Source organism: Oncorhynchus mykiss, chromosome 13 (assembly GCF_057628025.1).
Source record: "Oncorhynchus mykiss isolate SJ-2025 chromosome 13, ASM5762802v1, whole genome shotgun sequence".
In the NCBI taxonomy this organism is placed as follows: domain Eukaryota; kingdom Metazoa; phylum Chordata; class Actinopteri; order Salmoniformes; family Salmonidae; genus Oncorhynchus; species Oncorhynchus mykiss.
Window position 1 is genome coordinate 85,520,086 of NC_143034.1, and position 17,479 is coordinate 85,537,564.

The window sequence follows — 17,479 nt, forward strand, 5'->3', positions numbered from 1 at the left end:
GGTAGGGTATAGGGGGAGTGAATGCATTAGGTATAGGTAGGGTATAGGGGGAGTGAATGCATTAGGTTGTGTTTGGTATAGATAGGGTATAGGGGGAGTGAATGCATTAGGTATAGATAGGGTATAGGGGGAGTGAATGCATTAGGTATAGGTAGGGTATAGGGGGAGTGAATGCATTAGGTTGTGTTTGGTATAGATAGGGTATAGGGGGAGTGAATGCATTAGGTATAGGTAGGGTATAGGGGGAGTGAATGCATTAGGTATAGATAGGGTATAGGGGGAGTGAATGCATTAGGTTGTGTTTGGTATAGATAGGGTATAGGGGGAGTGAATGCATTAGGTATAGATAGGGTATAGGGGGAGTGAATGCATTAGGTTGTGTTTGGTATAGGTAGGGTATAGGGGGAGTGAATGCATTAGGTATAGGTAGGGTATAGGGGGAGTGAATGCATTAGGTATAGATAGGGTATAGGGGGAGTGAATGCATTAGGTTGTGTTTGGTATAGGTAGGGTATAGGGGGAGTGAATGCATTAGGTATAGGTAGGGTATAGGGGGAGTGAATGCATTAGGTTGTGTTTGGTATAGATAGGGTATAGGGGGAGTGAATGCATTAGGTATAGATAGGGTATAGGGGGAGTGAATGCATTAGGTATAGGTAGGGTATAGGGGGAGTGAATGCATTAGGTTGTGTTTGGTATAGATAGGGTATAGGGGGAGTGAATGCATTAGGTTGTGTTTGGTATAGATAGGGTATAGGGGGAGTGAATGCATTAGGTATAGATAGGGTATAGGGGGAGAGAATGCATTAGGTATAGGTAGGGTATAGGGGGAGTGAATGCATTAGGTTGTGTTTGGTATAGATAGGGTATAGGGGGAGTGAATGCATTAGGTATAGATAGGGTATAGGGGGAGTGAATGCATTAGGTTGTGTTTGGTATAGATAGGGTATAGGGGGAGTGAATGCATTAGGTATAGATAGAGTATAGGGGGAGTGAATGCATTAGGTATAGATAGGGTATAGGGGGAGTGAATGCATTAGGTATAGATAGGGTATAGGGGGAGTGAATGCATTAGGTTGTGTTTGGTATAGATAGGGTATAGGGGGAGTGAATGCATTAGGTATAGATAGGGTATAGGGGAGTGAATGCATTAGGTATAGATAGGGTATAGGGGGAGTGAATGCATTAGGTATAGATAGGGTATAGGGGGAGAGAATGCATTAGGTTGTGTTTGGTATAGATAGGGTATAGGGGAAGCCCTGTTGGCGGTAGGTGCACTTGATTCCAGCAGTATACCACTCTGCATACCACTGCTGGCTTGCTTCTGAAGCTAAGCAGGGTTGGTCTAATGAATGCATTAGGTTGTGTTTGGTATAGATAGGGTATAGGGGGAGTGAATGCATTAGGTATAGATAGGGTATAGGGGGAGTGAATGCATTAGGTTGTGTTTGGTATAGATAGGGTACAGGGGGAGTGAATGCATTAGGTTGTGTTTAGTATAGATAGCGGAGGTCCTCCGTGGCGGAGGTCTTTGTGGGCTATACTCAGCCTTGTCTCAGGATGGTAAGTTGGTGGTTGAAGATATCCCTCTAGTGGTGTGGGGGCTGTGCTTTGGCAAAGTGGGTGGGGTTATATCCTTCCTGTTTGGCCCTGTCCGGGGGTGTCCTCGGAGTGGGCCACAGTGTCTCCTGACCCCTCCTGTCTCAGCCTCCAGTATTTATGCTGCAGTAGTTTATGTGTCGGGGGGCTAGGGTCAGTTTGTTATATCTGGAGTACTTCTCCTGTCCTATTCGGTGTCCTGTGTGAATCTAAGTGTGCGTTCTCTAATTCTCTCCTTCTCTCTTTCTCTCTCTCGGAGGACCTGAGTCCTAGGACCATGCCCCAGGACTACCTGACATGATGACTCCTTGCTGTCCCCAGTCCACCTGGCTGTGCTGCTGCTCCAGTTTCAACTGTTCTGCCTTATTATTATTCGACCATGCTGGTCATTTATGAACATTTGAACATCTTGGCCATGTTCTGTTATAATCTCCACCCGGCACAGCCAGAAGAGGACTGGCCATCCCACATATGCTCTCTCTAATTCTCTCTTTCTTTCTCTCTCTCGGAGGACCTGAGCCCTAGGACCATGCCCCAGGAATACCTGACATGATGAATCCTTGCTGTCCCCAGTCCACCTGACTGTGCTGCTGCTCCAGTTTCAACTATTCTGCCTTATTATTATTCGACCATGCTGGTCATTTATGAACATTTGAACATCTTGACCATGTTTTGTTATAATCTCCACCTGGCACAGCCAGAAGGGGACTGGCCACCCCACATAGCCTGGTTCCTCTCTAGGTTTCTTCCTAGGTTTTGGCCTTTCTAGGGAGTTTTTCCTAGCCACCGTGCTTCTTCACCTGCATTGCTTGCTGTTTGGGGTTTTAGGCTGGGTTTCTGTACAGCACTTTGAGATATCAGCTGATGTACGAAGGGCTATATAAAATCAATTTGATTGATTGATTGATTGATTGGTCCTGGTCAGTTCCTGGATGGGAGACCAGATGCTGCTGGAAGTGGTGTTGGAGGGCCAGTAGGAGGCACTTTTTCCTCTGGTCTAAAAAAATATCCCAATGCCCCAGGGCAGTGATTGGGGACACTGCCCTGTGTAGGGTGCCGTCTTTCGGATGGGACGTTAAAACGGGTGTCCTGACTCTCTGAGGTCATTAAAGATCCCATGGCACTTATCGCAAGAGTAGGGGTGTTAACCCCGGTGTCCTGGCTAAATTCCCAATCTGGCCCTCAAACCATCACAGTCACCTAATAATCCCCCATTTACAATTGGCTCATTCATCCCCCTCCTCCTCTCCCCTGTAACTATTCCCCAGGTCGTTGCTGCAAATGAGAACGTGTTCTCAGTCAACTTACCTGGTAAAATAACGGATAAATAAAATTGTAAAAATTCAGAAGCCCGGTTGGAGGTAGGTGCACTTGATTCAGAAGCCCTGTTCCCATTATCGACCATTTCAATTGTCTGGAAATACAAACTCCACCTGTCTGGCGGACCAGCAAATCTGTGGCTTTAATGGAGTGCGCCTACTGCGCTGGCCAATCGATAGCTCAAATCACTGTGCCTACCTACAGCTTCTACGAGCCCGGCCACAGCAAAGTTTGATACTAGCTATTTCACAGTAAACAAATTAACAATAGATTTTCAGAACGCTTATGGAGAAGGGCATTCAACACTTACACAAATGACTAATGATTGATTGAGAGAAATCGATAATAAAAAGCTGCTTTGTTAGACTTCGGTGAAGCTTTTGACACGATAGAGCATCATCTGCTGCTGGAAAACATCTGTGTTTTGGCCTTACATCCCCTGCTATACTGTGGATCAAGAGTTACCTGTCTAACAGAAAACAGAGGGTGTTTTCTAATGGAAGCCTCTCCCAACATAAGCCAGGTAGAATTAGGAAATCCCCAGGGCAGCTGTCTAGGCCCCTTACTGGTAGAAATAGGAATTCCCCAGGGCAGCTGTCTAGGCCCTGACTTTTTTAAATCTTTACTAATGACATGCCACTGGCTTTGAGTAAAGCCAGTGTGTATGTATGTGGATTACTCAACACTATACACGTCAGCTACCTCAGCAACTGAAATGACTGCAACCCTTAAAGAGCTGCAGTCAGTTTCAGAATGGGTGGCAAGACATAAGTTAGTCCTAAATGCTTCCAAAACTAAAAGCATTGTATTTGGGACAAATCAATTACTAAACCCTAAACCTCAACTAAACTAACTCTTGTATGAATAATGTGGAAATAGAGCAAGTGGAGGTGACTAAACTGCTTGGAGTAACCCTGGATTGTAAACTGTCATGGTCAAAACATGTTGATACAACAGTAGCTAAGATGGGGAGACGTCTGTCCATAATAAAGCGCTACTCTGACATCTTAACAGCACTATCAACAAGGCAGGTCCTACAGGCCCTAGTTTTGTCACCCCTGGACTACTGTTCAGTCGTGTGGTCAGGTGCCACAAAGAGGGGCTTAGGAAAATTCCATATTTTTTTTTTCCAATTCCAAAATTCCAACATCAAGCTTGTGACTCTACAAAACTCCTTGGATGCATTTGTAGTTTGTTTTGAGTCCTCTTATAGAGAGAGAAAGGACATCAACATGAAGGACACAGAAACATGTCTGTTATCAACATGAAGGACACAGAAACATGTCTGTTATCAACATGAAGGACACAGAAACATGTCTGTTATCAACATGAAGGACACAGAAACATGTCTGTTATCAACATGAAGGACACAGAAACATGTCTGTTATCAACATGAAGGACACAGAAACATGTCTGTTATCAACATGAAGGACACAGAAACATGTATGTTATCAACATGAAGGACACAGAAACATGTCTGTTACATCAACATGAAGGACACAGAAACTTGTCTGTTATCAACATGAAGGACACAGAAACATGTCTGTTATCAACATGAAGGACACAGAAACATGTCTGTTATCAACATGGAGGACACAGAAACATGTCTGTTATCAACATGAAGGACACAGAAACATGTCTGTTATCAACATGAAGGACACAGAAACATGAAGGACACAGAAACATGTCAGTTACATCAACATGGACTTTATTTATTTCCCAATCATCACCGTTTCACATTTTATACAAAATCATGAATCATTAGAAAACGTCTGATCATGTGACCCCGTCCGTCCAGCCGCTCCGCCTCACCCCAGAGGATCATGGGAAGGCATGTGTCTGACGAGACCCAGTGGACATGCCCCGCCTTGATGATGTCACTACCTGTAGTTTCTGACCAATCAAATCAGACATCACCTCCAGGAATGTAGGCCTCTATTGGCTAAACATCACTCACCCCTAGCTACATCCCTGGTTACACCATAGAGTTAGATAGAGGAATCATCTTTGTATCTGTGCCATTAGAGTCTGTGACAGCACCATTGAAGTTACAACCCATTGTAATCCCCACCCAGTTGACTACTTTAAAATGGTGGATGATGGCAATGTCCAAGGTAAAACAGGTGATATACATGATGAGTCCTCTATCTCTATGGATTAAATTCCTCGCCCAATCAGACACTGGTCTGACTGATCTGTCAATCAATTTCATCTGCCAATGTCTGAAGGCCTCAGCGAGAAGGGGCAAGGCTTGTCCACTGAGCCTTCATCTGATTGGGTAGCCAGTGAGCGACTGGGAAGCTAACGTATGCTAATGTACATGCCCAGCACACACATTTACAGCTCAGCCCACCCACCCACCCACACACACACACACACACACACTTCAGAGGTCCTTGTTAGAGCGTTGCGTAGCGTTCTGGTCTTGGCACATGTACATGCAAAGCTAAAGAGTCACCTGCACAGGCGGACAGAGGGAGGGAGGGAGGGAGACAGAGGGGGAGGGAGGGAGACAGAGGGAGGGAGGGAGGGAGACCGAGGGGGAGGGAGGGAGACAGAGGGAGGGAGGGAGAAACATGTATACATCCACAGACAGACAGACAGAGGCGCTGTTGAACGCTGAGAGTTTTTAATCCCACCCTCCATGTTACATGTTCCTAGCAGCACCAGAGGGGCTCTCTGATTGGTTGCTGTAGCTGTCAGTCAGTCCGTCTCCAGGATGAGTGGCGGCTGCTCTTCATTCTCATCGTCCAATCGCAGATCGCTGAGGTCATCCTCTAGTCCCGCCCCTCCCACTGCACCCGCCTCCTCACAGTAACCTGAGGAGAGGACATGGGTTAGAGGTCAGGAGTCAGGATATCCCACCAGACCAAGTGGGGGGATACCCTGCTGCTACCCAGACCAAGTGGAGGGATACCCTGCTGCTACCAGACCAAGTGGATGGATACCCTGCTTCTACCAGACCAAGTGGTGGGATACCCTGCTGCTACCAGACCAAGTGGAGGGATACCCTGCTGCTAACAGACCAAGTGGGGGGATACCCTGCTGCTACCCAGTGGAGGGATACCCTGCTGCTACCAGACCAAGTGGATGGATACCCTGCTTCTACCAGACCAAGTAGTGGGATACCCTGCTCCTACCCAGTGGAGGGATACCCTGCTGCTACCCAGTGGAGGGATACCCTGCTCCTACCCAGTGGAGGGATACCCTGCTCCTACCCAGTGGAGGGATACCCTGCTTCTACCCAGTGGAGGGATACCCTGCTTCTACCCAGTGGAGGGATACCCTGCTTCTACCCAGTGGAGGGATACCCTGCTTCTACCAGACCAAGTAGTGGGATACCCTGCTCCTACCCAGTGGAGGGATACCCTGCTCCTACCCAGTGGAGGGATACCCTGATGCTACCACTGCTGTTACTGTACTACAGTACTACTACTACGTAGTGTATACAGTATAATCTTTTTTTGTTTTCTTATCCACATACTATCAAAAAAATAGGTCAAAATTGACAAATTATCCAATAGGTTATAAAAATAAAAGTGTTTTACGAGGCAAGTCAGTTAAGAACAAATTCTAATTAACAATGTCGGCCTACACCAGCCAACCCCGGGCGGAGCTGGGCTGATTATCATCATTTTATGGTTAGAAGTGGACGTGCAAAAATATACGTTTGCACCCCCATATTTGAATTTCCATGTTTGGATCAGCCCAGTCAACAAGAGGAAGAACTACATGGAAAGGCTTGTTGGATCAGCCCAGAGGAAGAACTACATGGAAAGGCTTAGTTGGATCAGCCCAGAGGAAGAACTACATGGAAAGGCTTGTTGGATCAGCCCAGAGGAAGAACTACATGGAAAGGCTTGTTGGATCAGCTCAGTCAACAAGAGGAAGAACTACATGGAAAGGCTTGTTGGATCAGCCCAGTCAACAAGAGGAAGAACTACATGGAAAGGCTTGTTGGATCAGCTCAGTCAACAAGAGGAAGAACTACATGGAAAGGCTTGTTGGATCAGCCCAGAGGAAGAACTACATGGAAAGGCTTGTTGGATCAGCTCAGTCAACAAGAGGAAGAACTACATGGAAAGGCTTGGTGGATCAGCCCAGAGGAAGAACTACATGGAAAGGCTTGTTGGATCAGCCCAGAGGAAGAACTACATGGAAAGGCTTGTTGGATCAGCCCAGAGGAAGAACTACATGGAAAGGCTTGTTGGATCAGCCCAGAGGAAGAACTACATGGAAAGGCTTGTTGGATCAGCCCAGAGGAAGAACTACATGGAAAGGCTTGTTGGATCAGCTCAGAGGAAGAACTACATGGAAAGGCTTGTTGGATCAGACCAGTCAACAAGAGGAAGAACTACATGGAAAGGCTTGTTGGATCAGCCCAGTCAACAAGAGGAAGAACTACATGGAAAGGCTTGTTGGATCAGCCCAGTCAACAAGAGGAAGAACTACATGGAAAGGCTTGTTGGATCAGCCCAGAGGAAGAACTACATGGAAAGGCTTGTTGGATCAGCCCAGAGGAAGAACTACATGGAAAGGCTTGTTGGATCAGACCAGTCAACAAGAGGAAGAACTACATGGAAAGGCTTGTTGGATCAGCTCAGTCAACAAGAGGAAGAACTACATGGAAAGGCTTGTTGGATCAGCCCAGAGGAAGAACTACATGGAAAGGCTTGTTGGATCAGACCAGTCAACAAGAGGAAGAACTACATGGAAAGGCTTGTTGGATCAGCTCAGTCAACAAGAGGAAGAACTACATGGAAAGGCTTGTTGGATCAGCCCAGAGGAAGAACTACATGGAAAGGCTTGTTGGATCAGCCCAGAGGAAGAACTACATGGAAAGGCTTGTTGGATCAGCCCAGAGGAAGAACTACATGGAAAGGCTTGTTGGATCAGCCCAGTCAACAAGAGGAAGAACTACATGGAAAGGCTTGTTGGATCAGCCCAGTCAACAAGAGGAAGAACTACATGGAAAGGCTTGTTGGATCAGACCAGTCAACAAGAGGAAGAACTACATGGAAAGGCTTGTTGGATCAGCCCAGAGGAAGAACTACATGGAAAGGCTTGTTGGATCAGCCCAGAGGAGGAACTACATGGAAAGGCTTGTTGGATCAGCCCAGAGGAAGAACTACATGGAAAGGCTTGTTGGATCAGCCCAGAGGAAGAACTACATGGAAAGGCTTGTTGGATCAGACCAGTCAACAAGAGGAAGAACTACATGGAAAGGCTTGTTGGATCAGCCCAGAGGAAGAACTACATGGAAAGGCTTGTTGGATCAGCCCAGTCAACAAGAGGAAGAACTACATGGAAAGGCTTGTTGGATCAGACCAGTCAACAAGAGGAAGAACTACATGGAAAGGCTTGTTGGATCAGACCAGTCAACAAGAGGAAGAACTACATGGAAAGGCTTGTTGGATCAGCTCAGTCAACAAGAGGAAGAACTTAGCAGCTGTTTTTGATGAATAACAATGCCATGCTGGTGGGTGGTCACATTCAAATAAAACCCTGAAAAGGAACTTAGTCTGAAAAGTATTAGCACGTCATCTCATAGGGCAGGAACAAATATCTGTCTAACTAACCCAATGGGAGCACATGAATCATAGTGGGCAGAGCCAAGCATGAGCTAGTGAGATCCTATTGGCGAATTTTATTAGTTATTTGCATATTTCCATTAGGGAATGCCTACTCTGAGAAGTGCACGTGTGCCATAACTTAATTCCCCCTTGCACTCCTTCTAAACAACACAATTTTTTTGAAACGTTGGCAAAAGGGTAAAGTCTACAAAACACAGTCCGCTCTGTTACAGAGAGATCAAAAGGGTAAAGTCTACAAAACACAGCCCGCTCTGTTACAGAGAGATCAAAAGGGTAAAGTCTACAAAACACAGTCCGCTCTGTTACAGAGAGATCAAATGTTAAAGTCTACAAAACACAGTCCGCTCTGTTACAGAGAGATCAAAAGGGTAAAGTCTACAAAACACAGCCCGCTCTGTTACAGAGAGATCAAAAGGGTAAAGTCTACAAAACACAGTCCGCTCTGTTACAGAGAGATCAAATGTTTAAGTCTACAAAACACAGCCCGCTCTGTTACAGAGAGATCAAAAGGGTAAAGTCTACAAAACACAGTCCGCTCTGTTACAGAGAGATCAAATGTTAAAGTCTACAAAACACAGTCCGCTCTGTTACAGAGAGATCAAAAGGGTAAAGTCTACAAAACACAGTCCGCTCTGTTACAGAGAGATCAAATGTTTAAGTCTACAAAACACAGTCCGCTCTGTTACAGAGAGATCAAAAGGGTAAAGTCTACAAAACACAGTCCGCTCTGTTATAGAGAGATCAAAAGGGTAAAGTCTACAAAACACAGTCCGCTCTGTTACAGAGAGATCAAATGTTTAAGTCTACAAAACACAGTCCGCTCTGTTACAGAGAGATCAAAAGGGTAAAGTCTACAAAACACAGTCCGCTCTGTTACAGAGAGATCAAAAGGGTAAAGTCTACAAAACACAGCCCGCTCTGTTACAGAGAGATCAAAAGGGTAAAGTCTACAAAACACAGTCCGCTCTGTTACAGAGAGATCAAAAGGGTAAAGTCTACAAAACACAGTCCGCTCTGTTACAGAGAGATCAAAAGGGTAAAGTCTACAAAACACAGTCCGCTCTGTTACAGAGAGATCAAATGTTAAAGTCTACAAAACACAGTCCGCTCTGTTACAGAGAGATCAAATGTTAAAGTCTACAAAACACAGTCCGCTCTGTTACAGAGAGATCAAATGTTAAAGTCTACAAAACACAGTCCGCTCTGTTACAGATTCCAGTTCTGGAAACAGAAACTGTATGGAGATCAAATGTTTAATCGATGAGAACATTTGCAGAATGTCGGGCAAGATTTATCTCGCTCCATCTTCTCCCACTGGGCTTCCTCTCATCACCATATTTGGTAGTGATAGGAAACGCCGACCAGGATGCTTCACATTTATACATCATGTGAAACATCTGGCTCATTACTGAATCTGTGCAGTACTTCCCAACCCTCTCCTCGGGGACCACCAGACATTCCACATATTTGTTTTAGCCCTGAATTGGCACAAAAAGCTTCTTTCTCTATAATTTTGTGCACAAATTTGTTTACCTCCCTGTTAGTGAGCATTTCTCCTTCGCCAAGATAATCCATCCACCTAACAGGTGTGGCATATCAAGAAGCTGACTAAACAACACAGGTGCACCTTGTGCTGGGGACAATAAAAGGTCACTCTAAAATGTGCGGTTTTACCACACAACAGAATGCCACAGATGTCTCAGTTTGAGGGAGCGTGCAGTAAGGGTTTTCTGTTAGCCGGTAATTGCCGGCTTTTGGCCGATGAAATAAATTAATAGCCGATAAATATAATCGTAGCCGGCCAAATTCTCTGGGGCTGCCCATCATGCACCCTGATTTCACGCTTCAGCACCATTCGCTCACTTCTTGCTCGCAGCCTGATCGTGTGCCTGCTGCTGAGGACAGGGAGAGAAGAGCCTTGGCCGAGGCTAATGTTGATTGCGAAGATGGAGGCCTTTTTCCTTGAAGTAAAATCTAAGTCAGAGAGTATGCCTACAGTGAAAAGCCCATGTATGGACACATTTTAATATGTAGTGGACAAAGATGAGAAAAGCGTTAGCATGGCCAAATGCAGGCTACTGTGAAACTCACCATTCAGGTAGGATGTCATTTTTTAACTTTTATTTATTTATTTTAATTGTTATTGTCGGCAAATGTGTTTTGTTTCATTCTGTTGAGCCATTTTCTTTCTCCGTATTTAGTTCAAGCTAATGATGGGTTAGGCCATGTCTGAATATTTTATGTCTGTTACCACTGATAACCTGAATGACCCTAGAAAGTTTTGGAAGGCTATTAAGTCTATGTCTGGTAACAGTAATGTTAATGAATTACCGTCATGTGTTTTGAAGGACTCTGTTGCTGTATATGACAAAACTGAAATGCTAAATTGTTTCAATGAGCACTTTGTATCATCTGGTAGACTGTTTGATTCAGTGTCCTCTGTACAACCCTGTGTGGATGAACCAGTGAGAGCTGGTCAAACTTTTTGCCATTCTCAGTGCAGGTGGTACATAAAGCCCTGAAATCCTTAGATCAGAGAAAGCCTGCAGGTCCTGATCTTCTTGATCCCTGCTTTTTAAATCTGGCAGCTAATTTCATAGCTGAACCACTTATATCTCTGTTCAATCTAACCCTGGAATGTAATGAAATTCCAAAGATCTGGAAATCAGCATTTGTCCTACCACTTTTAAAAGGGGGAGATCCAACACTTTTAAATAATTATAAGCCAATCTCAAAGCACTGTGTCTCACTTTTTATTGATCTCTCTAAGGCTTTTGATACAGTTGATCATGCTATACTAAGGCAGAGATTGTCGAGTGTAGGTCTTTCAGAGCATGCAGTTGCATGGTTTGCTAACTATCTGTCTGATAGAACTCAGTGCACTCAATTTGATGGGCTTATGTCTGTTAAATTGTCTGTCTTGAAAGGTGAGCCCCAAGGCTCTGTACTTGGTCCTCTCTTATTCACTATTTATATAAATGATTTAGACAAAAATGTCCAAAATGCACAACTTCATTTTTATGCTGATGATACTGTTATTTACTGTTGTGCCTCGTCTCTTACAAAAGCTTTCCAGAACTTGCAAACTGCTTTTTATACTGTTCAACATACCTTGTGTTAATTGAAGCTTATCCTCAATACTGACAAAACTAAACTAATGTTGTTAGACCTCTGAACCTACCACTTATTACTACTACCTGTCAGGGCAAGACTGAGGTTGTAACCTCATATAAATATCTTGGATACTACCTGTCAGGGCAAGGAGACTGAGGTTGTAACCTCATATAAATATCTTGGATACTACCTGTCAGGGCAAGGAGACTGAGGTTGTAACCTCATATAAATATCTTGGATACTACCTGTCAGGGCAAGGAGACTGAGGTTGTAACCTCATATAAATATCTTGGAATTTTAATTGATGACGGCCTCTCTTTTAAAATGCATATTCAAATATGAAATATGGATTTTATTTTAGGAATAAGGCCGTTTTTCTTTTGAAGCCAGAAGGAGGCTAGTATCAGCTACATTTATGCCTTTACTAGACTATGGGGATATTTTATATATGAATGCTTCCGCTCAGTGTTTGAGATCAATTGACACTCTTCACCATGGCACTTTGAGATTTATTTTAAACTGCAAAACCCTTACGCACCACTGAGTTGGCTGGCCTTCTCTAGTCACTCGTAGGCTCAGTCACTGGTATACTTTTATTTACAAAGCCATTTTGGGATTACTACCTTTTTATTTGGGCATTTTTATTGTTCAGAAATGTGGTGGGTCGTCTCTTCGTTCGCTGGACTTTATCCTGCTAACTGTTCCAAATGTCCGAACTGAATTTGGTAAAAGGGCTTTTATGTCCTCTGCGCCATCGTCTTGGAACGCCTTACAAAATACTTTTAAACTGGAAGAACTTGTCCCGATTGGTGTTTTTAAATCACTGATGAATGATCTTGAGGCTGATTCCCTGACCTGTCAATGTTTTTAATTTGCTGTTTTATACTCTTGTGAATTCAATGGTTTTTACTAGATTACTTGTAGTTTTTCATGTTGTCTGTCTGTAATTTCTTTGTAATGACTTGGTGCTGCCTATCTTGGCCAGGGCGCTCTTGAAAAATAGATTTTAATCTCATTAAACTTCCTGGTTAAATAAAGGTTAAATAAAAAATAAATAAATAAGTAGGCCTGTTGTCAAAGAAATAGCCTATCACTGTCATTTGTTGGGTACGGTAGGTCCTAGTCTTTCTTGGTCATTGCTGCAATATAGCCTGTTCCAAACTTTAGTGAAGGTTATATATATATATATATATACCCCTGAACCCACTGTTCCCTGGTAGGCCGTCATTGTAAAGAAGAAATTGTTCTTAACTGACTTGCCTCGTTAAATAAAGGTTAAATAAATTAAAAATAAAGAAACTGCCTTGTTCAGGGCAGAAGGACATTCTCAGGGATTTGATCCAGCAACCTTTCGGTTACTGACCCAACGCTCTAACCACTAGGCTACCTGCCGGCCCAGGTTGTCCGGTGCCAATTTGACTAACGGCGCCCTGGGGTGTGTGTACCTTTCATCCCAGCAGTGTTGTAGGTCTGTGCAGTAAGGGGTCGGTCATGTGACCCCTGTTCCAGGATCTCATTGGGCGGCTCAGCACTGCCGTCTAACCTGAGGAACAGAATGATTTAAGTTCATATACTGTATAACATTTAACAGACACTTTTATCCAAAGCTACTTTCAATGAAGACATATGTGTGGCCCGAGCAGGAATGGAGCCCACGACCCTGGCATTGAAGAATGGAGCCCAGGACCCTGCGTTGTTTCATCAATGTGTTACCTGTGTTGTTTCAGTGTTACCTGTGTTGTTTCAGTGTTACCTGTGTTGTTTCACTGTTACCTGTGTTGTTTCATCAGTGTGTTACCTGTGTTACCTGTGTTGTTTCAGTGCTACCTGTGTTGTTTCAGTGTTACCTGTGTTGTTTCGCTGTTACCTGTGTTGTTTCAGTGTTACCTGTGTTGTTTCATTAGTGTGTTACCTGTGTTGTTTCATCAGTGTGTTGCCTGTGTTGTTTCAGTGTTACCTGTGTTGTTTCAGTGTTACCTGTGTTGTTTCAGTGCTACCTGTGTTGTTTCAGTGTTACCTGTGTTGTTTCAGTGTTACCTGTGTTGTTTCAGTGTTACCTGTGTTGTTTCATCAGTGTGTTGCCTGTGTTGTTTCAGTGTTACCTGTGTTGTTTCAGTGTTATCCGTGTTGTTTCAGTGTTACCTTTGTCGTTTCATTAGTGTGTTATCTGTGTTGTTTCAGTGTTACCTGTGTTGTTTCATCAGTGTGTTACCTGTGTTGTTTCAGTGCTACCTGTGTTGTTTCAGTGTTACCTGTGTTGTTTCAGTGTTACCTGTGTTGTTTCATCAGTGTGTTACCTGTGTTGTTTCATTAGTGTGTTACCTGTGTTGTTTCAGTGTTACCTGTGTTGTTTCAGTGTTACCTGTGTTGTTTCATCAGTGTGTTTGTTACCTGTGTTGTTTCATTAGTGTGTTGCCTGTGTTGTTTCAGTGTTACCTGTGTTGTTTCAGTGCTACCTGTGTTGTTTCAGTGTTACCTGTGTTGTTTCAGTGTTACCTGTGTTGTTTCGCTGTTACCTGTGTTGTTTCACCAGTGTGTTACCTGTGTTGTTTCATCAGTGTTACCTGTGTTGTTTCATTAGTGTGTTACCTGTGTTGTTTCATCAGTGTGTTGCCTGTGTTGTTTCAGTGTTACCTGTGTTGTTTCAGTGCTACCTGTGTTGTTTCAGTGTTACCTGTGTTGTTTCATTAGTGTGTTACCTGTGTTGTTTCATCAGTGTGTTGCCTGTGTTGTTTCAGTGTTACCTGTGTTGTTTCAGTGTTACCAGTGTTGTTTCAGTGTTACCTGTGTCGTTTCATTAGTGTGTTACCTGTGTTGTTTCAGTGTTACCTGTGTTGTTTCAGTGTTACCTGTGTTGTTTCATCAGTGTGTTGCCTGTGTTGTTTCAGTGTTACCTGTGTTGTTTCAGTGTTATCCGTGTTGTTTCAGTGTTACCTTTGTCGTTTCATTAGTGTGTTATCTGTGTTGTTTCAGTGTTACCTGTGTTGTTTCATCAGTGTGTTACCTGTGTTGTTTCAGTGCTACCTGTGTTGTTTCAGTGTTACCTGTGTTGTTTCAGTGTTACCTGTGTTGTTTCATCAGTGTGTTACCTGTGTTGTTTCATTAGTGTGTTACCTGTGTTGTTTCAGTGTTACCTGTGTTGTTTCAGTGTTACCTGTGTTGTTTCATCAGTGTGTTTGTTACCTGTGTTGTTTCATTAGTGTGTTGCCTGTGTTGTTTCAGTGTTACCTGTGTTGTTTCAGTGCTACCTGTGTTGTTTCAGTGTTACCTGTGTTGTTTCAGTGTTACCTGTGTTGTTTCGCTGTTACCTGTGTTGTTTCACCAGTGTGTTACCTGTGTTGTTTCATCAGTGTTACCTGTGTTGTTTCATTAGTGTGTTACCTGTGTTGTTTCATCAGTGTGTTGCCTGTGTTGTTTCAGTGTTACCTGTGTTGTTTCAGTGCTACCTGTGTTGTTTCAGTGTTACCTGTGTTGTTTCATTAGTGTGTTACCTGTGTTGTTTCATCAGTGTGTTGCCTGTGTTGTTTCAGTGTTACCTGTGTTGTTTCAGTGTTACCAGTGTTGTTTCAGTGTTACCTGTGTCGTTTCATTAGTGTGTTACCTGTGTTGTTTCAGTGTTACCTGTGTTGTTTCAGTGTTACCTGTGTTGTTTCAGTGTTACCTGTGTTGTTTCATCAGTGTGTTACCTGTGTTGTTTCAGTGTTACCTGTGTTGTTTCAGTGTTACCTGTGTTGTTTCGGTGTTACTTGTGTTGTTTCAGTGTTACCTGTGTTGTTTCATCAGTGTGTTTGTTACCTGTGTTGTTTCATTAGTGTGTTACCTGTGTTGTTTCAGTGTTACCTGTGTTGTTTCAGTGTTGTTTCAGTGTTACCTGTGTTGTTTCAGTGTTACCTGTGTTGTTTCAGTGTTACCTGTGTTGTTTCGGTGTTACTTGTGTTGTTTCAGTGTTACCTGTGTTGTTTCATCAGTGTGTTTGTTACCTGTGTTGTTTCATTAGTGTGTTACCTGTGTTGTTTCAGTGTTACCTGTGTTGTTTCAGTGTTACCTGTGTTGTTTCAGTGTTACCTGTGTTGTTTCAGTGTTACCTGTGTTGTTTCAGTGTTACCTGTGTTGTTTCGGTGTTACTTGTGTTGTTTCAGTGTTACCTGTGTTGTTTCATCAGTGTGTTACCTGTGTTGTTTCAGTGTTACCTGTGTTGTTTCATCAGGGTGTTACCGGTGTTGTTTCACCAGTGTGTTACCTGTGTTGTTTCATCAGGGTACACTCTCCCCCCTCCTGTGGGTCCAGGTTATAGAGGTACAGATATCCATCAGCTGCTGCTACCAGGAGACGAGGAATCTTTTGGATCCTACACACACACACACACACAAACTTGAATCAGACTCATCTGACTGTGTGTGCGCTTCCCAGCGTGTGAGTGTTAGAGCTTGGCGATATCTGCAAAAAGTTAGCACGATAAATTGACCCATTTAGCTGAATAACGACTAATACATTAATATAACACTATTATTAATATAACACTATTATTAATACAACACTATTATTAATACAACACTATTATTAATACAACACTATTATTAATACAGCACTATTATTAATACAACACTATTATTAATACAACACTATTATTAATACAACACTATTATTAATACAACACTATTATTAATACAACACTATTATTAATACAGCACTATTATTAATACAACACTATTATTAATATAACACTATTATTAATACAACACTATTATTAATACAACACTATTATTAATACAACACTATTATTAATACAGCACTATTATTAATACAACACTATTATTAATACAACACTATTATTAATACAACACTATTATTATTACAACACTATTATTATAACAACACTATTATTAATACAACACTATTATTAATACAACACTATTATTAATACAACACTATTAGTCATCCAACACTATATAACACTATTATTAATAAAACACTATTATTAATCCAACACTATTATTATTACAACACTATTATTAATACAAAACTATTATTAATACAACACTATTATTACAACACTATTATTATTACAACACTATTATTATTACAACACTATTATTATTACAACACTATTATTATTACAACACTATTATTAATACAACACTATATAACACTATTATTAATACAACACTATTATTAATACAACACTATTATTAATACAACACTATATAACAACACTATTATTAATACAACACTATTATTAATACAACACTATATAACAACACTATATAACAACACTATTATTAATACAACACTATTATTAATACAACACTATATAACAACACTATATAACAACACTATATAACAACACTATTATTAATCCAACACTATATAACAACACTATATAACAACACTATTATTAATACAACACTATATAACAACACTATATAACAACACTATTATTAATACAACACTATATAACAACACTATTATTAATACTACACTATATAACAACACTATTATTAATACAACACTATTATTAATACAACACTATTATTAATACAACATTATTATTATTAAAACACTATTATTAATCCAACACTATATAACAACACTATATAACAACACTATTATTAATACAACACTATTATTAATACAACACTATATAACAACACTATTATTAATACAACACTATTATTAATACAACACTATATAACAACACTATATAACAACACTATTATTAATCCAACACTATATAACAACACTATATAACAACACTATTATTAATACAACACTATATAACAACACTATATAACAACACTATATAACAACACTATTATTAATACAACACTATATAACAACACTATATAACAACA

General features: G+C 41.8%; 1 protein-coding gene across 2 annotated transcripts in view; it reads right to left on the reverse strand.

The window, feature by feature from the left end:
* Positions 1-4,610: 4,610 nt before the first annotated feature.
* wipi2 (WD repeat domain, phosphoinositide interacting 2) overlaps positions 4,611-17,479 on the reverse strand; it is a 34,876-nt gene continuing 22,007 nt past the window's right edge. For both annotated transcript variants that reach the window (XM_090197981.1, XM_090197982.1), the window contains exons 11-13: positions 15,868-15,975; positions 13,073-13,170; positions 4,611-5,738 (exon numbers count right to left, since the gene is read on the reverse strand). In XM_090197981.1, coding sequence (XP_090054107.1) covers positions 5,623-5,738; positions 13,073-13,170; positions 15,868-15,975 — 322 coding nt within the window. In that variant the 3' untranslated portion in view covers positions 4,611-5,622. The remainder of the gene's footprint in view (positions 5,739-13,072; positions 13,171-15,867; positions 15,976-17,479) is intronic.